This window comes from Talpa occidentalis, unplaced genomic scaffold (assembly GCF_014898055.3).
Source record: "Talpa occidentalis isolate TD23 unplaced genomic scaffold, MPIMG_talOcc4v2.1 talOcc4.8, whole genome shotgun sequence".
Taxonomy (NCBI): Eukaryota; Metazoa; Chordata; class Mammalia; order Eulipotyphla; family Talpidae; genus Talpa; species Talpa occidentalis.
In genome coordinates, this window is record NW_023605194.1 from 87,787,187 (window position 1) to 87,813,265 (window position 26,079).

The window sequence follows — 26,079 nt, forward strand, 5'->3', positions numbered from 1 at the left end:
TCACCAGAACCAGGCTCTACATAGAAGCAGATAGAGAACTCATGGCTGTTATTTTGTGATGTTCTCCTGAACCACATCCTCAGGTCAGCCTTGCCTTTGGGGTCCGAGCACTGAGTGAGTGGGGACAGAGACTAATGTCACAAGGAATAGTAAAAGCAACTTTGGGGCCTCCCCTGGTGGCGCAGCAGTTGAGCTCTGGCTTGCGAAGCTGCTCACAGCCTCTGTAGCGCAGGTTCAATCCCCAGTCAATGGTAAGGGTCCCACATGGCGTGCAGACCTCTCCTGCCGCGCTCGCTGCTCCCCTCAGCTGTGTACTTCGTCTGTCTGCCTATTCTGTTCCCCACTTGGCTCTGGTGAATTCTCTCACCCTCCCGCGCTTCTGACTATACCCAGTGCTTGCATAAATAAATAAATAAAATCTTTTAAAAAAAATAAACAAAAGCAACTTTGCTTGCAGTCCCCTACCTATGCATAATGTTGATGAAGACACAAAGTATTTATAACATTTTCAGGAATTCCCATGCACACTGTCACCAAACCCTTTAGTTAGCCTCTACAATATTTCTGCTTCTGCTTCACTTTCGGGTATGGGAAACAGATTCCCATGGGAGCTTGAGCAGTCTTAGTTATGAACAAAATTCTTGCATTTACTAAAATTCTTGCATTTTCACTCCCGGTCCTAGTCCTGTTCTCTGATGCTATGGGGGGAAAAAAAAAAAAAAAAAAGACAGTGCTTCTTCTTTCCCAGATTAAATTCTCCAAATAACGTCGGTACATATCGTGCTCCTATAGATCGGTCATCTTCTCTAGAACCCTTCAACTCTTCCCAACGTCACATTTAACTGTCCCATCCTTATTTCATATAGGTTGGCACTGCTCTTTCAGAAAAGTGACCTCACACCTTAGCGCAGAATCACCCCCCGCTGAGAAGGAACAAGCCATTCTTGCTCAGATTGTGGGCAGGCAGTCAGACTCTCCTAAATTCAAAGTTAGGGCCTCAGTAAAGGAAAAGGGACTGCAAGAAAGCAGTCGAAGGCAATGCCAAGCTTCATCCGCTCAGGGTCACCAGCTACGCCCCCAGCCCGCGCAGCGCGGGGGTGAGCCCAGCAGACACCGGAAGGTCATCGCCAAGTGAATTACTCGGATAAAGTGACAATCTGTTTTGACGGCTCCCCTCGTCCAGCCGCCGTCCTCTCGTTTTACCCTCCATTTGTGATAAAAGTCTCCCATTTACCCGCTGGAACTAAAACCTAAGCGCGCGCCAGGGAGCTACTCGGCAGCTACTTCCGGGTCAGCTCCGAGGCTGCCGGGAGGACGGCGCCGCCTCCACCGCAGGGGGAGGAGTCGGGGGCGGGGCTGGGTTTTTACTCTGCCAGTCGCCAGCACTGCGCATGCTCAAACGAAGCACTCGCTATTTCCGCTTCCGGTGGCCTTTCCGTCTTAGTGTTTCACATTTGAAGACTGTCTAGTGTGATTCTCTGGCTTTAGACTGGTAAGTGTCGCAGATATAGTCCACCATCACCTACCCTAAGGAACTGGGAGGGATCTGCTGGGATTCAGTCGTGTTTTCTTTCTGATATTTTCTCTTAAAACCTGAAAACGAGGCAGAAAGGGTGGGGAAACATTGGTTACCGTGGCAACTGCCTGACGCCAGTGTAGTCTGAGAATTTAGGAAGTGAGAGCTTTTTTTCTGTAATGACGCCTTAAAATACGTGTGGGTCGGATGCAAATTCGGGTGTTATTTCAAACCCATGCCCCAAGCCTTAGAATTTGATTTTAAAAGGTTTCTTCTGACTGTAACGTGGACGAGCTAAATTTGAGGCAGGGTAACTAGTTAGAAAGCTCATTCTGTAATGGAGAGACAGTTTGAAGGTGTCCGGAACTAGAATTGCGGAGATGAGAACGGAGAGAGGATAAAAAAATGCTGTCGGTAGCACCATCTGCATCTATCAGTTGGTGGGGGTAGACTGGGACTGAGGGGGCGGGGCCCTGAGCGTCTTGAGGATTAAATCCGTGTTGACCTGTCGCTGTCACTTCTACTCTCCGACCCCCTGCTGCCCATAGAGGAGGGACTCTTCGTGCCAAATCATTCTGGTTTCTAGAATATGAATCTCATCTTTCTTGTAAGTTTGGGCCAGGCTGCATAATTTTAAGCCCATCAGTTTTTTCAACATGTAAGTTAAATAAAATAATACCTATTTCAAAGGTAAAAGTTCCTAAATTAGATGGTGTATATTCCTGATGTATATATAGGACTTGATAAATATTTACTCCTATTAATATTGAACATTTGTATATGCATCATTTTATTGGGCTTTTTTCCTTAATTAAGGGCACCAAAAAAACCCTTTATTTTGTTTGTTTTTTGAATGAATTCTCTTTGACTGTGGCTGACATAATTAAATTCATGCCTTACTTTATAAAGTAACTACCAGGTATAAATTTTGCTCATCAGATGATATTAAATGCAACAAGATGACTTTTTTTAATAGCTCAGAAACCTGTGGATTGAGATGTACAAAAAGTGACTAATGTTCTCAGTTTTGAATAGGTATGAGTGATTTCAGTGAAGAACTTATAAGGCCCTCATCAAAGGATGACCAGGTGGAAAAATGTGTGCTCTCTGGTAAAGGAATGTATTTTCCTTGGCTCCGAAAGCATATAGAAACTGTAGGTAAGTAAAATAATGTAGCCATTTTAACTTTAATGAAAGGAGATAAGATTAGGTATAGATACAAAATGAATAACCAAGATTGTTTGGTTTTCACAATAGGAATATATGAGGATTTTTTTTTAGGCTATAAGCAAAAAAAAAAAAAAAATAGATTGGGGTTTTTTTTTTTTTTTGAGTGTTCTTTTCATTAGAATTAATAACAGCCTGTTACACAGTTTTTTTCAGGAGTGCTTACTCTGAGCCCTTATATGACTGACATTGGCTGATATTGGAATTCCTAGATGAAGACTAAGAAAAGTTCTACCTTTGAGGAGTATATTATCTAGGAAGCATTCAAGAAGTTTCTGTTGCATTACATTGAATTAATTCCTAATAGGATTGTTCTATAATAGATTTCAAAAAAATATTTCCTCCTTTTTCATCTAATGTAAATATAAGCAAGTTTTTCTGTGGGATGAACAACCTATCCCAGAAAGTAGAAAAGAAACAGTTACTGTTTGTTGGTATACTGAGTGGTATAGTTGAGATACACTTGAATTAGCACTTTTTTAACTGCCCTCAAATACGTCTTTCTTAGTTCATTCTTCATTCCCTTTGACTGAGTTTCCTTGGCTCCTAGAATTTATCTTCTATTTCTTTTTCCATAAATCTAGATATCTTTTTAAAAATTATCTCAGTAAATTAATCCTCACATAATCTTTGTGCTAAGCATTTTAGATATGAGGAATTTGAATCTTAAAGAAGTGAAACACTAATTGCTGGTATCAGGAATCAAACCCAGTTCTATTTGAGCTCCAGGCCTACACTTTAATGACTAAGATATATTTTTTAAAAGAGAAAAAGATAAAAATGGATAATATATGTAAAGCACTTAGCATCAATCTTCATTCATAGTGAATGTTGAAAAAGTAATAGTTTCTTTCCTCTTTTTTGCTACACTAATGCACATGGTTTGATCCAGAGTTGAATGGATGATACTTCAGCGTATGTGTCACCCATTATAGAGAACTAGTCATGTAAAGTTACTTCTGGTTAAGGCATCCTGGGCATTTTTCTCTCACCAATGTTCTGTAGAGAATTTGGGTCAGTCTGCAAGCAAATAGGATTAAGACCAGAATTCACATGTTCAGAATGTTTCATATGTCACAACTAGCCAAGCCTGTTAACCCAAAATAGTTTATATTTGCAAGGAGAAATAGTTGCAGGTGATACTGACATTGTAGTGATAATTAACCATAATTGCAAAAAAAATTGCAAGTATTTATTTTGTTTCCTGGTAGATAGCTTGGCATTTTGCTGAGTATGCATTCTAGAATAAAACTGAAGACAGGGATAAGTCTGGAATAAAGCACTAGGTTGAGTAGAAAAGTGTGTGGCACATAGCAGTGCTCAAAAAAATATTTGTTGACAAACTGACAAGTTTCCAGATTTTTCTAAGGCAATTAGGTTGATGGCACTGGTTCCTTATCAGCAATAAAAAAGATGATCTTTTGCTGGCAGAAAATGAAATGAGCTATTGCTGTAGTAAGGGTTGTTCTGGAAAACAGAGGAATTTTCCAAGGATTTCTGTTTAGTAGTCTAAAGTTGATTTCTAGTCTGAGCTGGGAAATCTTAAATGGTAGTAGGGAGCTTTACCTAAGTTCCTCCGTTAGGTTAATAAATGAGGTTTGGAGAAGAGATTTTTGTCATGTTCCTACATTGCTGGCTAGTGTTGCTGCTGATTCTGTAGTGTGACCCTTAAATGTATCTTTTAATGCAGAGACCTGGGTGGGGCCTTGTACTGAGTATTTCTTATAAGCTCTCCAGTGATACTGGCACTGAACTGAGTAGCAGCAGGCATCGTTGTCCCTGGTGATTTGTATATACATTAAAAAGGTTTGAGAAGCACTAGTCTAGAGCGGTAGTCTTTAAAGTTTTGCTTAATTTCTTCAATTTAAAAAAATTATGTGCTACCTTACAGTTTTAAAGTACCATCTAACAATTGTACCACAATGTTAATAGTTGCAAAAGATAAAAATTCCTACTTATGTTGTTTTTTCAAATGAAATTAAACACCAATCACCTGTATTTTCACCATAATGTAATATAAATAATTTTATATGTGAAACTTTGACTATAGGCACAGCTTTTATGATCAGTTTTAAAAAAGAGTAGGTGAGGAATTTGAAGATTTGTAAGATGATTCCTGCAAGACTGTTTTTACATGGTACCTAGTAGTCCATGGATACTTCACAGAGGTAAGGGTACTCCAGCTGGAAGACTCCTGGCCTGCAGGGGTCTTGTAGTCGTACAGGAAGGGAACAGGAGGTTGTCACATGTAACTTGTTCTTCATGCAACAGAGTTGTAACTAACCTCAACTATTGTTTAGAGAGAAAAAGTTTAATAATGTCTACAACTTTTAATCTCATTTGCACTTAACATCAGTTACTGGGAACTGAGTCCTTAAAAAATAAAATCTCCTCTTGGCATTTTCAGATCATAGGTAGGTAATAAACCTTGCTTACCTGATTCTTTTTACCCATTCTAAGTACTTGGAATGGTGCTTTTTGAGCCCTCTCACAGAGATTCTACCCAGATTGTTTAGCACAAGAATGAAAGAACAATTGCAAGAGATTTGAAGGATCTGGTGACTGGTACCTAAAGAACATCCAGTTAAGACATCTTTAAATTAAACACACTTTATTTACTAAATTCTACTTGAAGTAGTGTGTGGATAAGTTCGTTTCAGGGAAAGCTAGCTTTGCTATTGGCTATGGGCTTGGTTAAGTAATACCTGCCATTGTACTTATTAAGACTTCTGCTTATCAGAAGGAAGTTTTTTGAACTGAATCAAGGTCACTGTGGGTGAAGACGCTTCTCTTTGATCACTTTAGAGACCAAAGGAAAAAAGGAGAAGGATTTTGCGCAGACAACAAATGCTTGTTTAAATTTTATCCAAGAAGCAATGCAGAAGCACCAGTGGCAGCGAGCTGCAGAATACATGCACAGTTACTTACAGATCCTGGAAGATTCAGACAGCCACAAAAGGCAGGCTGCTCCCGAGGTAAGCGGGTGTGAGTCTGCTGGAGGAAATACAGATTTCTGGGAGTTTGTGTCTCTTGAGCTTCACCCAGCAACACCTCAAATTGATTTTACCAAAAGCTACTGAAAGTAGCTTTGGGTGGAGAGTTTGTATGGGAAAATTTGTTCACACACTTGTTACTTGCTATCCTTTTAGGACACAAAATCTTAGATTCCCCATTATTCATTTATTTGTGCATTTCAATAATTCTTCCTTCTTTCCTCATGGCTGTTATTTTCCATTTCCGTAGGATGTTTTTCTTCATCATTACAAATGTGCTGTGATTTCTTCCATGTTAAAATCATCTCTTGACCCCCCACTACCTACACTGACTATGCCCCATTTTTCTACTTCCTCTTCCACCAAAAATCTTTGAAAGAGTTATATATACCTGTTTTGTCCAAATTCCTCCATCTAGGCTCCCTCTCTCCCCCACCATCATCATTTCCAGATTGTTTTGTCATGGTCAACAGTAAGATTTTCGGGCCTCCCCTGGTGGCACAGCAGTTGAGCGCTGGGCTGCAAAGCTGCCCACAGCCTCTGCAGCGCTGGTTTGATCCCCGGCCCTCAGCGAGGGTTCCACATGGTGTGCAGACCTCTCCTGCAGCAGCCGCTGCTTCCCTCAGCAGTGTATTTCGTCAGTCTGCCTGTTCTGTTCCCCGCTCTATCTCTGGTGAATCCTCTCACCCTCCCGTGCATCTGGCCTGTACCCCAGTTCTTATATAAATAAATAAATTTTTTTTAAAAAAAAAAGGTAAGATTTTCACATTACTAAATCCAGTGGCCACTTATCAGTGCTCTCTCTACAATATGTAACAGAGTAGATCATCCCCTGCCATGTGATAAACTTTCTTCCTCTGGCCCCCAGCACACTGCCCTCTGTCAATTTTCTTTCCTGCCTCCTTGGTTATTCTTCAGTCTCCTTGTCTGACTTCTCTTCTCCTTGACCTCTTGACTTGGAATGCCACAGAACTCAATCCTTAGTATTTTAATCTAATTCATGAAAAGATTTTGTCAGATATATAATAGTTTCACACTGAAGTACAGTAAAATGTTGGCAGTAGTGGTACCTAGGAATAAGAACTATAAGTTGTGTTTTAATGTTGTAATCAGAAAGTAAAATAGCTTTTGTAGGTAGAAATTAAGACAAGGATATTACATTTAGTAATTTTTGTTTTGACAGATTATTTGGAAACTTGGAAGTGAAATTCTATATTACCATCCTAAAAGCAGTATAGAGACTTTCAATACCTTTGCAGACCGGATGAAGAATATTGGTGTCATGAATTACTTAAAGGTGAGAACTAGGCTTTGTCAGTTTAAATTTGCATTGTTCATTGTTAGAACTTGCTGTGTCAGTGTTAAAGTAGGCAATAATGTAAAAAACATGACAAAAAAGGTTAAGACACCTGGATAAATAAGAGTAGTGGAAAGAAAGCAGCATCATGAGAACTATTTCCTTCTCATTTTCTGTCACCCATCGGGTTCACTGACTGGAAATGCCTTCTCTTAGTAGATCTCTGGCTGCCATAATCAGTTCCTCACAGATGGCAGTTATGCTTTATTGTGATGATGGGCCCAATTGTAATAATTTTCTTAGGTTACTTGAACTCCCTAGGAACAGGTACATGTTGAAAAAAGAAAAGTGCTAAATAAATTGAGAATTTGAATATATGAAAATATCTTTTCATGACTATGAGATATCACCTCACTTTGACTAAGAAAACACTTTACTTTTCAATAGTTTTAAATACTTGCATTTTAAATTTTTTCATTGTCTTTAAAGAGTTTCACTGAACACATCTCTGCCCGCCCTATCTGTCCATATGTCAACAGCTGCTTTTAACCTGAAGATGACATACTTGAGTAGCTGTTAACAGGCTCTGTGTCCCACAAGTCCTAAAATACTTGCCCTCTGATTCTTTTTTTTTTTTACTTTTGCTATTTCCCAAAATTTGTTTTATTGTGATTAAAAGACATAACACAAAAAAAGCTATTTTCACTATTTTAAAGTGTCCAATTTAGCAGCATTAATACATGCAGTATTGTGCAACCATTGCCAGTATTTCCAAAATGTTTCCATCTTCCCAATCAGAAACTGTGTACCCATTACCCATTAAGATTCTCCACTCTCTCCTCCTCGCAGCCTTTGGCAGCCCCATCTGTTTGCTGTCTCTGTTAATCTGTCTATTCTAGATATTCATTAGAGAATCATACAGTAATTGTCGTTTTGTGTCTGGCTTTTTTCACTTAGCAAAATGTTTTCAGGATATATCTATGTCTCAGAATATGCTTCTTTTTTTAGTAATTCTGTTGTATCTATCACATTTGTTTATCCATTCATCTGCTGTTGGGTTGGTTCTCCTTTTGACTATTGTGAATAATGCTGCATTGAACATTGGCGTACAAATACCTATTGGAGAGCTTGTTTTTCAGTTTCTTTGGGTATATATACTAAGGAGTAGAATTGCTGAATTGTGTTGTAAATATTTATATAACATAAACCTACACATCAATTTATATATAGGAGTTACAAATAAGCATATAATTCTACTAACTTTTCTAGGAATCACCAGAATGTTTCCCACATTGACCGTGCCATTTTACAATCCCCCTGCTTTCTAACTTAAAAAAGAGATTTCTCCCAGTTTAGAATTCTTTTTAGATATCATTTATTAATTTAGGAAAAATTTACAAGTTTCTACTTGTGTGTCAGTCACTTTCATGACCTTATTCCTTGGTGGACTGGATCTGCTGTGAGTAAAAATTAAATGAGACATCTTCTGGTTCTAGTTAAAGAAGAACTTTTTAACAAAACAATTGGAGAAAGGAAGGGTTTTCCTTGGCATTATATACTCCCTTCTCTTCTTTCTGGAAGAGAAAGTCATTTGATTGGGGAGAGAGGCTAGAGTTTTAACTAAATTTTATTGGGACGGGTCCTTTTGAGCTCACAGAATCTACAGTTCAGTTGAAGAAAACTGGGAGGAATGGGACCTTCCCAGTGGCGCAGCGGTTGAGCGCTGGGTTGAGAGGCTGCCCGCGGCCTCTGCAGTGCTGGTTCAATCCCCGGCTGCTCCCCGGCCACTGGAGGAGGGTCCCACCTGGCGCCCGCTGCTCCCCTCAGCAGTGTGTACTTCGGTCCTTCTGCCTGCTCTGCTCCCCACTCTGGCTCTGGTGAATTCTCTCGCCCTCCCATGCTTCTTACTGTACCCAGTGCTTGTATAAATAAATAAATAAATCTTAAAAAAACCAAACTGGGAGGAATGTCTGAGAGTGATAGATAGTCATTAAAACTAGGGGGTTTTTTGATTGTTGATACTTTTATTTTTTTTTTTTTTAATTAATTAATTAATTAATTATTTATACAAGCACTGGGTACAATCAGAAGCTCCAGAGGGTGAGAGAATTTACCAGAGCCAGAGCCGGGAGCAGAGCAGGCAGAAGGACCGAAGTACACACTGCTGAGGGGAGCAGCGGGCGCCAGGTGGGACCCTCCTCCGGTGGCCAGGGAGCAGCCAGGGATTGAACCAGCGCTACAGAGGCTGCGGGCAGCTTCGCAACCCAGCGCTCAACCGCTGCGCCACTGGGGAGGCCCTGTTGATACTTTTAAAAGCATGAATTGCTGTTTTCCTGACAGTATTCTAGACATAGTTCTTGCCATAGAGGGAGACAGGGATAAAATTGGAATAAACTTATGGGTACCATAGTAGAAATATAACATATGATGAGAAGACAAAGGAGAATGGTCAGGTCTCGAATTTGGAGAGGGCTGGAATTAAATGCATAGGGGGAAATCAAGAAAACAGGAAGTGATGTCTGAGATGAGACTGAAAAGCTAGAGGGTGTGACTTTTAGGGAAAGGGTGCTCTGGCACTACAGGTTGGTCATGAAGAGTTTGACAGCCCTGTATATAGTGCTTTTGTTTTTCAAAAGATAATGTGGGTAGAAGTTGGGGGAAGTGGCTGGACCTGTGTGCCACTCCCACTGATCTTGTGCCTTATGCCATCAGCACTGAGACCCATTGAAGGCTTTTGCACAGATGAGCAACAAGGTATAGTTTCTTTGACATTCTCATGGAAAATGGATTGAGAGATCAGTTGAGCTAAAAACCTAGAACTCTGGTCTGACTCTATTCACATGATTAACTATCCTTCCCATTCTGCTCTCCCCCATGCCTGCCCTCCTTGTCCTTTGTGTAATTATTCTTACTGCTTCTCCTGTAGCAGGGATACACTTTGCTTTCTATCTGCACCGACACCATTCTTCACCGCCTCTTACGATGTCTTCTCTGTGCTCGTACAGCTTGTATTAAATAGTTATAGTTACGTTATTAGTTACTGGATATGAACCAAAGTCAGTGTTAGGTAGCAGGCAAATATCTCATTTAGTCCTCGTGACAGCCTTCTGAAGAGTTGAGTGTAATTTTCCCCTGTAACAGTGACACTAATGAGGGTGAGTGACTTACTCGTGTGTCTTTGGTTTAAAGTAGCATGTGGACTAGGACTCAGTCTTCCAAGCCCCTGTTCTTTGTACTAGATGACACTGCCCTCTGTTGTGAGTTTCTGTAATATAGTTCTCATTCACATAATGTTCATTATTTGTCTTCCTTGATTGTGAGATTGAAAAACTTGATGACAGGGACAGTGTTATTACATCATTTGTGTCCCTGTTTTTTATCATATTTTTACCAAGCTTAATGGTCATGGTTGTCTAGTGACCTTACGTTGGTGTGTTTCCTTATTATTGTTACAGATCTCCTTACAACATGCATTATACCTCTTGCATCATGGAATGCTTGAAGACGCAAGCAGAAGTCTCAGCCAGGCAGAGACATGGAGATATGGTGAAAAGTCATCTTCCCAGGAAGTATTAATCAACCTTATTCAAGCCTACAAAGGACTTTTACAATATTATTCTTGGTCTAAAAAGAAGATGGAATTGTCTAAACTTGGTGAGTGACTAGGAATGAGTTTTTTGTATGGTGATTAAATCTAAGGAACAGAAGGGATCTTAGGGTGTAATGAATTCTCTAGTTCCAAACCTGGCTTTGTCCATATTGCAGGGAACATTTCTATTGATGTAAACATTTGGTCATCATTCATAATATTGCTGGTATATCAGATTTTCAGACATCAGTTAGATGAGCCATAAGTCAAATTCATAACCACTTTATTTTTTTAAAGTTATTTATTTTTTTTTAATTGTATATATTTTTTACATCATTTTTCATTTTTGCACAATGTATGCATTTTCATCCTTTTTTCTTTTTAAGATTCATTTATACATACAAGAACTAGGGTAAGGCCCAAGGTGCAGGGGGTGAGAGGATTCACCAGAGACAGAGTGGGGAACAGAACAGGCAGACTGGCTGAAATACACTGCTGAGGGGAGCAGCGGGCGAGGCAGTAGAGGTCTTCTGCACCATGTGGATAGCCCCCTAGCCGGGGATTGAACTCATGCTGCAGTGGCTGCAGATAACTACATAGGCTGTGGACAGCTTCATAACCCTTTGCGCCCCTTTCATCTTGGTTATAGTCCCCATACAATTCCCACCCCCACTTGTTCAGATACTACTCCCTCCTCCCCCCTTCATGACCACTTTAGATTTGTTACTTTTTTAAAACATTTCAAAGACAAGTTACAAATTTTCCTCATTGTATTGTCGCATATAATAAACTTTTGGTTCTGCGTGTGTTTAGAATGAAGTTTAGTTTGTTTATAACTTTTGTCAGGATAATGTGTTTAAAGAATAAAGAGAGATGAAACTGTTTCATTTCTGTACAAAGATTGTAAAAATTTGCTTGACTTACTGACACTCCCATCCCCCAAAATGACAATGTACCCTTCTCAAACTGAATTTCCTTTCTGTTAACTTTTAGTGGCAATGTTGTCCTCAGCTGTCCACAAATTTGTATTTTTTGGAGCTGTATAAATCTCTGCATTTTCTTTCTCTTGCATATCTTTCTCCATAGCTTCCCTAGGACTGACCCCTTTCATTTCATTTTCTCCTCTATCCAAATCTCAGTCCTGCTGTTATGTCACACGTGTGTATAAACCGTGTTTAGTGTTTCTATATTATCCATGTGTTTCTATATTATCCTTGGTCTCCTGTCATGTGGGTTCACTAATCTCAAAATTCCTTTCATTCTTTCTATTTGTGATCTCTCCCAAAACACTTCTGATAGTCTGTCTTCATCATCATCATTTTGATCTTGTGCAGTATCTCATCTAGAATGCCATCAGCCCTTTAAGACTTGAGAGCCCTCATTCTTATGCCTTAAACCTAATATATCAATGCATGTTTTGCCTGTATCATTTGGCTCTTCATCTCTGCTTTTCAATTATCCTGTTTTTTTAATGTATGTTTTATGTTGTATCTCCTCTTCTAGATGAAAAATATGTATCTTTTGAGGTCCCGTATCTGTTCTCTATTTCTTTTGTTAACCTTGCCATACTGCCTGATGGAATGTTTCTCTTTTAAAAGATATTGATATTGATTAGGTAAGTTTTTAAGTCAATATTTACTTTCCTCCTCACACATGGTCAGGTCGAAGTTAAGCAAATATTTGATGATTAAAGCAGTTAGAACATGGCATTTACATCATCAGTCCCATAGATGGATGATTCAGTACCTCCCTGCAGCTGACAGTGTTCTGTGGCAGCAGATGAAGAAGAGGGGCTGTTATGTGGGGGCTCTTTAGATGATCTTTAACCTTAAATGTCTGTTTAATGAGAGAAAAAGTTAGAACTAGTTGTATATAACCTAACACATAAGAATGTAACATGCAAACTTGTACTCAGAGTTGGTTTGCAATTGTTTCTATGGCCTGTCCTGCTTGGTTTTGATGCACTGAGAACCCCTTTTATTAAATGTATACCCAGCTTATACTTACTTTGGGAATCTGTCTTTTTTCTTTAAAATATTAAAATCTGGAACTGCCAGGTTCCCCCCCCCCCCAAGATTTATTTATTTATTTATGCAAGCACTGGGTACAGTCAGAAGCGCCGGAGGGTAAGAGAATTCACCAGAGCCAGAGCAGGGAACAGAACAGGCAGACTGACAAAACACACTGCTGAGGGGAGCAGCAGGGCGTGGCAGGAGAGGTCTGTCATGCCATGTGGGACCCTCTCTGGTGGCCGAGGATCGAACGGTGCTGCAGAGGCTGCGCTCATCCGCTGCACTGCAGGGGAGGCCCACTGCTGGGTTTTTTCTAAACCAACCGTGCCATTTTACATTCCCAGCAGCACAGAGGGTACTAACTTCACATCTCCTCCAACTCTTGCCATTACTTGTCTTTTGGATCATAGCCATCGGGGTGGGTATGAAGTACTACATTTATGTGGTTTTCATTTGCATTTCCCTGGTGGCTAATGATGTTGACCTTTTCTTGGGCTTATGGCCTATTAGTGTATCTTTGGAGAAATGTATATCAGATCCTTTGATCCTATTTTAATTGTCTTTTATTATTGAGTTGTAAGAATGCTTTATATATCCTAAATACAGCCCCTTATCAGATAAACCATTTGCAAATTTGTCTTATTTTCCCTAAATTTTCAATCTTTTAATGGTGCCCTCTGAAGCACAAAAGTTTTTAATTTTGATAAAGTTTGATTTATCTGTTTCTTTTGTTGCTTGTGCTTTTAGCATCTAAGAAACCATTGACTCCTTTAGGATCACAAAGATGTACACTTATCTTTTCTTCTAAGAATTTTGTAATTTTACATTTTGAGTTCATTTTTGTGAGTAGTGTGTGGGAGGCAGGTAGTTCCAACTTTGATATTTTGATTGTGGATTCTTAGTTGCTTCAGCACATCTATTTGAAAAAGCTCTTATTTTCCCTGAAATATCTTGGCACCTTTATCAAAAATCAGTTGCCTATAAATATGAAGTTTTGTTTATGAACCCTAATTCTCTTCCATCAATCTGTTGATGTCTATACTTAGGTCTGTATCACACAGTCCTGTTCACTGCAACTTTGTAGTAACTTTTGAAGTTTTGTGTAAATTCTCTAAATTTTCTCTTCTTAAAGATTGTTTTAACTATGCTTGGTCCCTTGCATTTCCATGTGAGTGATAGGATGTTTATCCATTTATGCAAAAAAGCCAGCTGAGGATTTTGATAGGAATTACATTGAGGCGATTGTCTCCCTCCCCATGCATGTGGGATGCCTTGCCATTTATTCAGGTCTTCTTTAATTTCTTTGAGCAATATTACTTTTTACAGTATAATTTTCTGTCTCTTGTAAAATTTATACCTCAGCAGGTTTGGGTTTCTTTGATGCTATTGTAAATGGCATGGTTTTCCCATTTTCATTTTTGGAATGTTCATTGCAGGTATAGACATACTACTTTTGACAACCAGTTGAGTACTATATGTTGATCTTGCGTCCTGCAACTGTGACGAACTCATTTATTAGTTATGAAAAGGTTTTAGTGTATTCTTAGTGTTAGTATACACAAGATTTTGCCATCTGCACATAGATGGTTCTACTTCTTCCTTTCTAACATGAATATCTTTTATTCTTGCCAAATTGCAATTGGTTACAACCTCCAGTGCAGTGATGAGAGAAGTAGCCAGAGAGAACTTTCTCACGTGCATGCAGTCCTGCACCATGAAGTCTAATGTTAGATGTGAGTTTTTCATGAATGTCCTTCATCATATTGAAGTTCCTCCTATTCCTGTTGAGTTTTTATAGTGAAGGACTATTGAGTTTTGTCAAGTGCTTTTTCTGCATTAAAAAGCTGCGATCATCTCATCATCCTGAAATGATCATGTGGTTTTTGTCCTTATTCTATTGATTTGATGTATTAAATGGATTGATTTTCAGATACTTTGTATCCCGGAAATAGAGCCCATTAGACATGGTTTACAATCCTTTTTATATGTTGCTGGATTCACCTTTGCAAGCATTTTGTTGAGGATTTTTGAATCTCTGTTAACCATTTTTCTTGTGTTTGTCTGGTTTTGGTATTAGAATAGTACTGCTGCCATTGAGTCACTTGGGAAGTGTTGCCTCAATACTTTTTTTGGGGCAGGGGGAGTTTGTGAAGAATTATTATTATTCTTTAAATATTAGGATTCACCATGAAGCCACTAAGGCATACAGTTTTCTTGTGGATAGTTTGTTATTAATAATTCAATAGAAGTTCTTAAAACTAACTGACTTTGAACAATCTTTTATCTTTGGGCAGATGAGGATGATTATGCTTACAACACAGCATCCCAGAATATGCTCAACCACAGCTGGAAGACATCTGTCAACCTTTCTCCATTGATTCAAATTCCAGGTGTTTGGGACCCTTTTGTGAAGAGTTATGTGGAGGTCAGTAGACTTTTCATAAAGCTTTGTTAAGTTCATTTACTTGTAAGCCAAATATATTGATCAGAAGGCAACTAATGAAAGTGTTCAAAAAAAGAAGAGAATTTGGGCCTCCCCGGTGGCGCAGCGGTTGAGCGCTGGGTTGCGAAGCTGCCCGCAGCCTCTGCAGCGCCGGTTCGATCCCCGGCTGCTCCCCGGCCACCGGAGGAGGGTCCCACATGGCGCGCAGACCTCTCCTGCCGCCCGCTGCTCCCCTCAGCAGTGTACTTCGGTCCTTCTGCCTGCTCTGCTCCCCGCTCTGGCTCTGGGGAATTCTCTCACCCTCCCGCGCTTCTGACTGTACCCAGTGCTTGTATAAATAAATAAAAATAAATCTTTAAAAAAAAAAAAAAAAAAAAAAAAAAAAGAAGAGAATTTGATGTCTCTTTCGTCTGAGTAATTTTTGTTTATACTGTAAATGTGCTCTATGTTTGTTTGTCTTTAGCACTGGATAACGTGTTGTGGTCAATTGTATATAAAATAAAGAGCAGCAGAGTTGTAAATGCCAATTCTGTAGTATGCTTGTTGAACTTAAAAGAAAAGCAGAAAGGGCCTCCCCCGTGGCACAGTGGTTGAGCGCTGGGTTGCGAAGTTGCCCACAGCCTCTGCAGTGCCGGTTCGATCCCCAGCTGCTCCCCGGCCACTGGAGGAGGGTCCCACATGGCACGCAGACCTCTCCTGCCACCTGCTGCTCCCCTCAGCAGTGTATTTCGTCAGTCTGCCTGTTCTGCTCCCCACTCTGGTTCAGTGAATTCTCTCACCCTCCTATGCTTCTGACTGTACTCAGTGCTTGTATAAATAAATAAATAAATCTTTTTTTTTTTTTTAAAATTTTTTTTTTTTAATGCATTTTTTTTTTTTTAAAGATTTATTTTATTTATTTATACAAGCACTGGGCACAGTCAGAAGCACGGGAGGGTGAGAGAATTCACCAGAGCCAGAGCGGGGAGCAGAGCAGGCAGAAGGACCGAAGCACACTGCTGAGGGGAGCAGCGGGCGGCAGAAGAGGTCTGCGCGCCATGCGGGACCCTCCTCCGGTGGCCGGGGAGCAGCCGGGGAGCAGCCAGGGATCAGCCGGGGATCGAACCGGCGCCGCAGAGGCCGCGGGCAGCCTCGCAACCCAACGTTCAACCGCTGCGCCACCGGGGAGGCCCATATAAATAAATAAATAAATCTTAAAAAAAAAAGAAAAGGGCCTCCCCGGTGGCGCAGCGGTTGAGCACTGGGTTGCGAAGCTGCCCGTGGCCTCTGCGGCACCGGTTCGATCCCCGACTGCTCTCCGGCCACCGGAGGAGGGTCCCACATGGCGCGCAGACCTCTCCTGCCGCCCGCTGCTCCCCTCAGCAGTGTACTTTGGTCCTTCTGCCTGCTCTGCTCCCCGCTCTGGTTCTGGTGAATTCTCTCACCCTCCCGCGCTTCTGACTGTACCCAGTGCATGTATAAACAAAACAACAAACAAATAAAATAAATAAATAAATAAAACATGCCTCTATTAAAAAAAAAAAAAAAGCAGAAAGATATTATGATTTGGGAGAATATAGAAGGTCAGGGGACAAAATCTGAAACTATCTTACAATATAGGGAATGACATATAATGACTCTTACAAAGTCTTGTTTATAAGGATGTCTTATCTTCTGTTTTCACCTCCTTGTCAAAGGACAGAGGGCCTGGGCACTGAGCATTAGGAATAAGTCTTACAAATAATTTGCTTTTGAAAAGTTTCATGAGTGCTCAGGTCATTACTGTGTAGTCAGAAGTTGATCTCTGAAGCCATATACCAGTGATTTCAGGGATTCCTGTGTAAGGATGGAAACAAAATGCTCTGCTTTGTGGCTAAAGCTAAGTAGGGCGCTGAGGTAGCTGTGTGGTGTGGTCTTTTCTCAGTTGGTAATGTGTCCTACTTAGAAGACTTTATTTCTTATAGCAGTGGTTCTTAGGCTGAAGTTGCTGCGTTTTTCAGTAACAAAATAAGGTCAGGAAAAAATGGGATACCATGTGGGACTCTGTTGTAAGAGCTGTGTCCCATAGATTGATATGCTGGTGAAAGCAAAAAGTTCCATTACTGTAGTCTCTGTACAGTAAGCATCTTTGTTAGTTGTATAGCTTTTGTACCCAACTATAAACTTCAGCTGTGCCTTATCTTTCATAGAGCTATTTTTGCAGAATTGCACTAAGATATTATGACTTATTTTATATAGATGTTGGATTTCTATGGGGATCGCGATGGAGCTCGAGAGGTGCTCACCAATTACGCCTATGATGAAAAGTTCCCGTCAAATCCTAATGCCCATATCTACTTATACGACTTTCTAAAGAAAGAGAAGGCACCAAGAGAGAAACTGATAAGTGTGCTTAAGGTACAGAATTTTTCTTTCAATGTTTGAAAAGGATTAGGGACTTACTTTAAACATCCATAGGTCATTGCTTTCCAACATTGCTATCACAGAGCCCACAGAAAATGCCGATGTATGCATGGTACACTGAGGTAAACAGGAAACTGCAGGTTCCAGGCAGATCCTCCACCACTGCCAACCCCAAGTGAGGCTAAGGAGAGAGGGTCAGTATTTCAGAAGCCCTGTACCAACCACCCTGCTTGGAAAGCTCTACATTGCTATTTTTTGAAAATTGCCTTTATTGAAATTTACCTTACATGCAATGAAACACTTATTTTAAGTGTACCTTAGATGCGTCTTTAACAGATTCATGCATCCATATGCATGTACTCTGAGGACCCTTGCCTTCGAAAGCCCCTTGTTAGCCTTCACAGCTGCCGGTCCAGTCACATGCCTTGCCCCAGGCAGTCATAGATCTGCTTTCTCTCGCTATAGATTAATTTTATTTCTTTTAGAATTTCATATACATGAAATCTGACGGTATTTCTTTTTTTTTTTGGCCTGAGTTTTCCTACTCTACTCATTACTGTCCTTTGTTATTGCTGATTATATTCTATTTTTATGCATTTGGTTTAGTTTTACTTTTTGGCTATTATGAGTGCTACTGTGAACACTCATGTTTTTGCTTGCACGATTATTTTCATTTTTGGGATGGGGTCACTACCTAAGAGTGGAATTGCTGGAAATTATGTCTAACTTCTTAAGAAACTGCCCAGCTGTTTTCTGAAGTGACTATGCCATTAACATTGCCAACACCGCTGTGCGATAGTTCAGCCTCCTCATCCATGCTAGTGTTTGTCAGCCTTTGAATTAGAGCCACTCTCGTAGGTATGCGATAGCGTCTCATTTGGCTTTTACTTGCATTTCCCTAAAAAGTAGTATTGTTGAACATCTTTGAATATGCCTATTGGCTATTCTTGTATCTTTCATGAAGTATTTTGTCAAATATTTTGATCTATTTTGGGGAGGGCTTTTGTCTTCTTTCAATTTGGAAGTTTTTTATGTAATCTGGATTTTCTTTTCTTGTGGTAAAATATACATGCCATAAATTTTACCATTTTAACCATTTTTGAGGGTGTGTTTTAGTGGCATTAAGTACATTCAGTTTCATGCAACCGTCCGTACTATATAGCCACATAGAAACTGTATCCATTAAGGAATAATTTCCCATTAATAAGAGAAATTAACAAAAATTTACCTTTTATATTCTAAGAAATTATTTCAGTGTAAAGTTAAAACACCTCAGGAAGCAGGGTAAATTCATTTCTATTATTAAAGTGTGTTGAAGTGAAAAATACAATTTTGCTTTAAATCCTGTTTTTTGCATGTCCTTTTTATTCATAAAAATGACAACTTTTATTTCTCTATTGTGTAAAAATGTTAAAAATATTTTTTTGGGCCTCCTTGGTGGCGCAGTGGGTTGAGCACAGCACTGTGAGGCTCTCCGCAGCCTATGCAGTGTGGGTTCGATTCCTGGCTGGTCAGGGAGATTCCTGCCTTTTCTGCTCCCCCACTCTGTCTCTGGTGAATCCTCTCACCCTCCCGTGCCTCCTGCCTGTACCCCAGGTACTGTATAAATAAAAAAATAATCTTTAAAAAAATATATTTATTTGAATACTCACTGACTGTGTTTCTGAACAGTCTTAATAGCCACCTTTGCCTTTTGGGGAGTTTGAATATGAATACTCTGTGACCTTTTGTCATCAATAAATACTCAATATCTCTTCTGTGAGACATTGGTTGTTTTCCACTTATTTGCTAACTCAGTCTGAACAGAAATCATTTTTAAGTGTGGAAAACACTGTAAAAATGTATAAGGAGAAAATGAAACACCCCATCTGCTTCCCCCCCCTACCCATTCCCTGACTATCTTGTTATTAGCAGGGATTTGTTTTTAAATAGCTTTACATAGAACACCTTTCTATTCCTAAAATGAAACTGGGTTGAAGGAAAGTATCCTTTAATTCCTTGTACCAAGGGCATATTAGTAAGATCTTTATTTGAAAACAAGCTAAAATTTAAAAAATGCTTTCAGAATGTGTAAAAATTGCATGATTATTCTTTCTTTCAGATCTTGTATCAGATTGTACCATCTCATAAACTGATGTTAGAATTCCATAGATTACTGAGAAAATCAGGTAAGTAATTTTGTTTCATATCTCTTAGTGTACACTGTGGAGTAGGGTCAGCAGACCAGCCTGTGCACCAAATCTATCCCTTACCTGTTCTTGTAAATCAAGGTCTGTTGGAGCACAACTGTGTCTGTTCATTCTGTAATGTCTGAGGCTGCTCTTGCACCTTGACAGAAGCATGTGTGTTTGTGTGACAGAGCTCACATAGCTCACAAAGCTTAAACATTTACTCTCTCTCTGTCCCCTGCGATGGAAGGTTGGGCAATAGTTAGCAAAAGAGAAATGACTTTATATAATTCACTTTGTTTTAATTCTTGCTCAATATAGAAATGAACATACTTCATAGGAAAAAGATCAGCTTAAGTCTAGTAGGTGCCAGGATTGGCTTGGTATTTCTCCTGATAGAAGAGAACATACCTATTTGCGCAAATGAGGCAGGAACTTTAAATAATGTTCTCAGGAGTATAGAGCCCATTTAGAGACTAAATATGCCACCCTGACTTATCAGTATGGATTAAATTATTTAAATTTTTAGATTCATTACAGAATATATAGGTTATACTGAGTTGTTTGAAACTGTTAACTAAAGTAGAAGGCTTATGATTCAGAAATATTTTGTCCACTAAATTTATTTGTTTAGCACTTCAGTATCTTATGTAAACTCTAGATGCTATGTCCATTGCAGACAAAGAAGAACACCACAAACTGGGGTTGGAGGTATTATTTGGAATCTTAGATTTTGCTGGATGCACTAAAAATATAACTGCTTGGAAATATTTGGCAAAATATCTCAGAAAGACCTTAGTGGGGTAAGTAAGAGACACACAGTATTTACTACTGGGTCAGCATAAATAATATTTCCCAATATTTTAGCCAATAACAGTTTTTGAAGTTTCCTTTTATGCTTTTGGTTCTTGAGTTGTATTTTCTTCTGAGTACATCAGAAGCAAGGAAATGCAAGAATCTATTAAGTTTTTTTGTGTTATTAAAAGAAACCTCATACCTTATACTCTACTGCTGAGAAGTAGATGTGTTTTCAAGTTAGAAATAAGGACCACATGGGATCACTCCCATTCTTTGTAAAGGTCTTTGTGGTATATGTGATCTACTTCTAAGATCCCAGTTGTTTTCAGTCTTTTCAGTGAGGTATAAGTCCTCATATGATCATCAGAAGTTATTTTTCAACAAATGTTTAAGTCTGTTGTGAGCTAGGTATCTAAAACTATCCCTCTGATTCTGTTGTCACTAGGCCACATTTTGAATAAAAGAAATGGAGTGGCCTTGATCATTTTTACTTTGTATACGAGAAGAAAGGCTATCATAGAATTAAGTTTCATTTATCACATCCATTTTAATTGCTTAGGGAATTCATTATCAATGGGAACTTGTTTCAGGCTTCAGATCTGACTTGACCTTGGAGATACTGATTATGAAATGTTTTTGGTGTGCTATATCATTGTACTTATGTGGATTCCCCAGCTCCCCTTGTTCTCAGGATGTAGTCTTGGCGCCCAGAGTTTCTGTAGGTCAAGCTAAAATGTTGAGTCAGGCAAGGGTCCTCTCACCAGGACAAAAGTCTTAGTATGAGGATATCTCCTAAAAACAGCAGGCAGACATGATGGCCAAATTAGCATAACCAGTTAGGCCATCTTGACAGGAAGTTACAGGTAAACAGAGACTAGAGATAGGATGTATTGATCAGCAACAACAACCCCCAGGCAGCAGCCCCTATTCACTCCTATTATGTATCCCCAATACACATCCCCACCACACACATCCCTCCACATTATTCCTCCATGTACTTAACCCACCTTCCCTGAATCTGATACTCAGTAAATGTGAGACTGGCCCAGAAAATAGGTACTGCATCTCCAGAGGTGCAAGCCCCTCTAGGTCTCTCTCTCTCTCTCTCCTCTCTCTCTCCCCCCTCCCTCTCCCTCCCTCCTGCCCTCCCTCCCTCCCTCTCTCTCCCCACCCCAGCTAGGACTTTGAGTTGACTTTCCTCTGCCCCACACTGTTCTCAATGCTGCCATCCCTCAAGGCGACATACTACAGTAAACCACTTTTCAAAATCAAAACACTGTATAAACCCATGAAGGTTTGAAGACAGAGAAATTTACTGTTCATCATTTTAACCTCTAGAAGTTAGAGGAACTACTAATCTCAAGAAGTTTACAGCCCTGCCACAGGGTACTATAGGTACTAATTAAGTATTTTGCTCGGTTATATTGTTGATAAACACTTAGGATTGCTTTGGTTCAAATGTCAAATCCATATTTTCATGTATTTGTATAATAATGGCATCTTAATGTGGACAATAATTTTTTGTAGCATTAGATTTAAAGTAAGGGTTAAAATAACTTTTAAGTAATAGTAAAAGCTAGAATTTGTGAACATTCACTGTGTGCCAGACAGCATGCAAAGAGCTTTATAGGAGACCTGTTTTGTGGCTGGATCAGTGTAATTCTAGTAGCACTGTGTGAGTTGGGTACCATTAATATCCTCAGGGAAATTGAGACTCAGAGACGTTAAGCAGCTTGCCCAAGATCACATAGATAGTAAATGGAAGATCTGAGGTTTGAGTCAGGATTTTGATTTGAGAGTCTGTGATGTTAAGTGCTGTGCGATGTTGACTTGGCTATTTAATTAGTTAAATAAAAAATGGGATATGGAGTTCAAAGAGAACTAAAAAAAAATTTGTAAATGCGCTATGCCTTAACCATTCTCAGAAGTTAGTTTGGAAGCATCTACCTTATCTCTCCAACTCTACTTCAGTTCAGATTCTGACATTATAAAGCTGTTTCCATCATTGATCTTCCCCTTTGACATTTTCTTTTCCAGAGATCATCTTGCCTGGGTTCAAGAAGAGTGGAACTCCAGGAAAAGCTGGTGGCCACACTTTCACTTCAGCTTGTTTTGGGCAAAAAGTGATTGGAAGGAGGATAAAACCTTAGCTTGTGAGAAAGCTCTGGTAGCTGGAATATTATTAGGAAAAGGTACTTTTTTTTTTTTCTTGACATGGCTTTTGAGGGATTTTTAAATTCCAAAGGATGACCATTCATATTAGAGTTTATTTGATAGAGGGTTAAGAACACTAGATGCAGGGGCATTGTCTGGAGAAAGGATTTGGGACAAGTGAACTGCTGTAAGGAATCCACGGCTTAAAAATAGTGTTTTCATATTGTCAATTGTGATTAGTTTTTATGCTCTAAACTTGGGTGTCTTTAGGTACCAGTAAAACAGGGGATGCAAAAATTCTTATCACAAGACAGAAATTTTGTAGTTTTGAAATGATGATGATGATGGCAACTAAACTTACTCTGGAGAGCATTTTGCAGCATATACTAACATCAATCATTAATGTTTATATGTGAAACTAATATAATTCTATGTGTCAGTTATACCTAAAAAAATGAAGAGGATACAGTATGCAGAATGTTTCCATGACAAATCTCCATGTTTAGAAAGTATGTTGAAATTGTCTACTTTTTTTAGAAACAGAAAAGGTATATTTTTATTGTGTTAGACGAGCTCTCTATATTGTATTTACTTATCTGTTCCTGTGAGGATGAAACCTTTTCTTCCTTTAAGAAAAAAATACCGGGCCTCCCTGGTGGTGCAGGCAATTGAGCGCAGTGCTGTGGAGCTGTCCGCAGTCTCTGCAGCACAAGTTCGATCCCTGGCCGGCCAGGGAGCTACCCTCATGGCACAGCAGACCTCTCCTGTTGCTCCTGTTGCGCCCACTGCTTCCCTCGGCAGTGTATTTCAGTCAGTCTGCCTGTTCTGTTCCCCACTCTGTCTCTGGTGAATCCTCTCACCCTCCAGCACATCTGCCTGTACCCTGGTTCTTGTATACTTGAATAAATTAAAAAAAAAAAATCTTTGGGGGAAAAAAATAAGAAAAGGCAATCTGTTAAAAAAAAAAAAAGGAAAAAATACCTCCTATTAACTCGCTTGAAGATCCTTTTAAAAGGAAAGGTGAACTTTTTTTGGTGTAATACTTTGGCTGTGAAGACTCTAACATGCTTTGTGCCACTGAAATAGAAAAGCTAGTGAGTACTCTTTGCTGCAGGCTGCATCTGGTGGTAAGAGTGAGCCTCACTGTGACCTTGCGTAAGCAATTGTTCTAGGGAGTCTAGATCTGAAGGATTTCTTCAGGTTGGTATGTTTTGCATTATTGTGGAATTAGTATTCTCAGGAAATGTTTCAGATTAATAAATTTAATAAAATACTGGACAAAAAGGATTAAAATAATAGAAAGGGATTTGAAAATTTCTCTCTAATTTGCTGATGACAAGGAACAGAAATGTGATTGGACTATGATTTCTGACTAATTTAGTAGAGGTAGCTATACAGGTATCTAAAGGCATCTGTGTTTGAGCAGAGACCTGGGTTAATCCTCCAGCTTTGTCTCATACTTGCCATGTCATTTCAGTAGAGCAGTTACTGTTTGGAGGACTGTCCTGTTTACTGAAAGCATAGTGGTCAGCGTCAAGTGCACATCACAGTGCCTTATACATTCTAACATACTCTAGCCTGAAAATGGACACAACTCTTCCTTCAGGGGCTTAGTGTGGGCTTGGATCAGTCCCTTCAGGAGGTAAGCTGGATTTTGTCATTACATCCTAGGACTCAGGTTGCTCCGTGCCTCGAGTGGAGTGACTGCCCTCCTTCCCATGCTCTGCTAACTGCAAGCTACGTTTCTTTCTCCTTGGAGTGACCCTTCCTCTTAGTAGTTAGGCCACTTGGCTGCTCTGTGATTTCAGCTCTTCTGGGCTCCAGGAAAGTCAGGAGTTTGTAGCATATTTGGCCTTTCTCTATGTTCTAATGAGTGCAGGTTTTTTTAAGCTTTCTGTATTCCAGATGAAAGCAGAAATCTGTATATAAAGTATTTTACTCTCGCTAAAGTAGTAGATGTGTTTAGAAATAAATGATTATATTAGTACCACAGACACCACTGCTTCTCAGATAAAATATTAGTAATTCTGGTATACTTTTTCCCAGGAATAATAAAATGGTTACTAGATATAGTGTATATCCTGGCAATTTTCCAGAGGAAAATGGAGGGGTTTGTATGTATGTCTACATACTGAGACTAATTAATTTTTCATGTTTGAGTTAGATCTCATTTATTTATCAAATAGGAAACAATCGCTCATGATCACCAAGTTTCATTTTTCTTACAGAAATTTGATACTTATTCTAAAATATTTGACAAGTGGTCTAGGTGGCTAGAATGACTAGATAATTTTATTTCTTCTATCCTGTAATATGTTTATTCTAATTCTTTACATCAGGGTTTTCTACTTACTGTTATAGATCTTTGTTTTATAAGATAACATTGAGAAGAAAATTAATAATTTGCTTTGGGAGAAGGTTTATGTAGCATATGAATATAGATAATATGTATATCACCTTAACTAGTATTTTGGTAATTAAGAAAGTACCGAAAGCGAGCTTAAGCATGTGCTTTAATTATGATGGATCAGAAATGTCTGTATGTGTAGGAAGTCGTCTATTTAGTCGACTATTCATTGGTGAATATGCTGGGATCTCATTGGTGTAGATGGCACGAGTCAGTATATTTCATAATCATTGGGATGCCAGAGTTGAAGCAAAAATTTAAGAATGTAGAATTATACTTGAATTTGATTAATATTAAATTTTCTTTTCTTTATTTTGCTCTTTTATTTTTTAGGTTGTAGGTATTTTCGATATATTTCAAAACAAGATCATCATGTCTTAAAGAAAAAAATTAAGCAGATGAAGAAATCAGTGAAGAAATTCAGTATTGTAAATCCATCACTCTGATATTGGAACTTATTTCAGATTAGAAGCTACAGAACAGTAGCTCAGTAGGTGGTTATTAAATGTATATATTTATTTGGTATCTTAAGAAGATAGTTTATATGGTTACAAAATGTTATTTTTTTATATATTTTTATATTTTCTATGACTTATACCTAGAGAAACACTCACTGCCTTTGTTCATTGTAAATGCATATATTTTGTACAGTAATATTTATTAAACAATTCTTAAAATAAAAAACAGATTGTTTAATCAGAAAATATATCTACACAGCAGTTATTGCAATTTGCATATAATTTGCCTTTGACTATTATAAAAAACTTGTAAAATGAAATTATGTTTTCTTTTGATTCTAAATGATCCTTATGTATTGGTGATGAAGTCTATTAAGAAAGTTTGGATTTCCCCCTTTCTCTTTTGGTAGTAAGACATGGCACTTTGGGCTAAGTGACCTTCTGATAGAGAGGTACTATTGGGTCAGAGAAGGTAAAGGAAACTGGCTGCCTTCAGCTGTCACAGGCCTAACTTTAGGGCTATAAGTTTTGTTTTTCCTGGCACAGAAATCTTCAACACTTTAGAGCTCACATGTCCCTTGCCCATCTTTTGAGAACTAGGATGCAGCAGTAGGTAAAGAGAAGAAGTGTCCCAG

General features: G+C 39.0%; 1 protein-coding gene across 2 annotated transcripts; it reads left to right on the plus strand.

Annotated features, from left to right (window-relative positions):
- The first annotated feature begins 1,413 nt into the window (after positions 1–1,413).
- Positions 1,414–25,639, plus strand: TAF1A (TATA-box binding protein associated factor, RNA polymerase I subunit A). Of its 2 annotated transcripts, none has more exons than XM_037496374.2 (11): positions 1,414–1,492; positions 2,542–2,674; positions 5,549–5,718; positions 6,920–7,033; positions 10,489–10,687; positions 14,929–15,059; positions 17,295–17,453; positions 19,561–19,627; positions 20,307–20,430; positions 22,463–22,617; positions 25,320–25,639. In XM_037496374.2, exons 2-11 carry the CDS (start codon positions 2,554–2,556, stop codon positions 25,430–25,432), a joined length of 1,353 nt encoding a protein of 450 aa, XP_037352271.1. In that variant the 5' UTR covers positions 1,414–1,492; positions 2,542–2,553; the 3' UTR covers positions 25,433–25,639. The 2 variants fall into 2 exon arrangements, with proteins under 2 accessions (XP_037352271.1, XP_037352270.1); XM_037496373.2 differs by having other exon boundaries at positions 2,552–2,674.
- Positions 25,640–26,079: the final 440 nt, after the last annotated feature.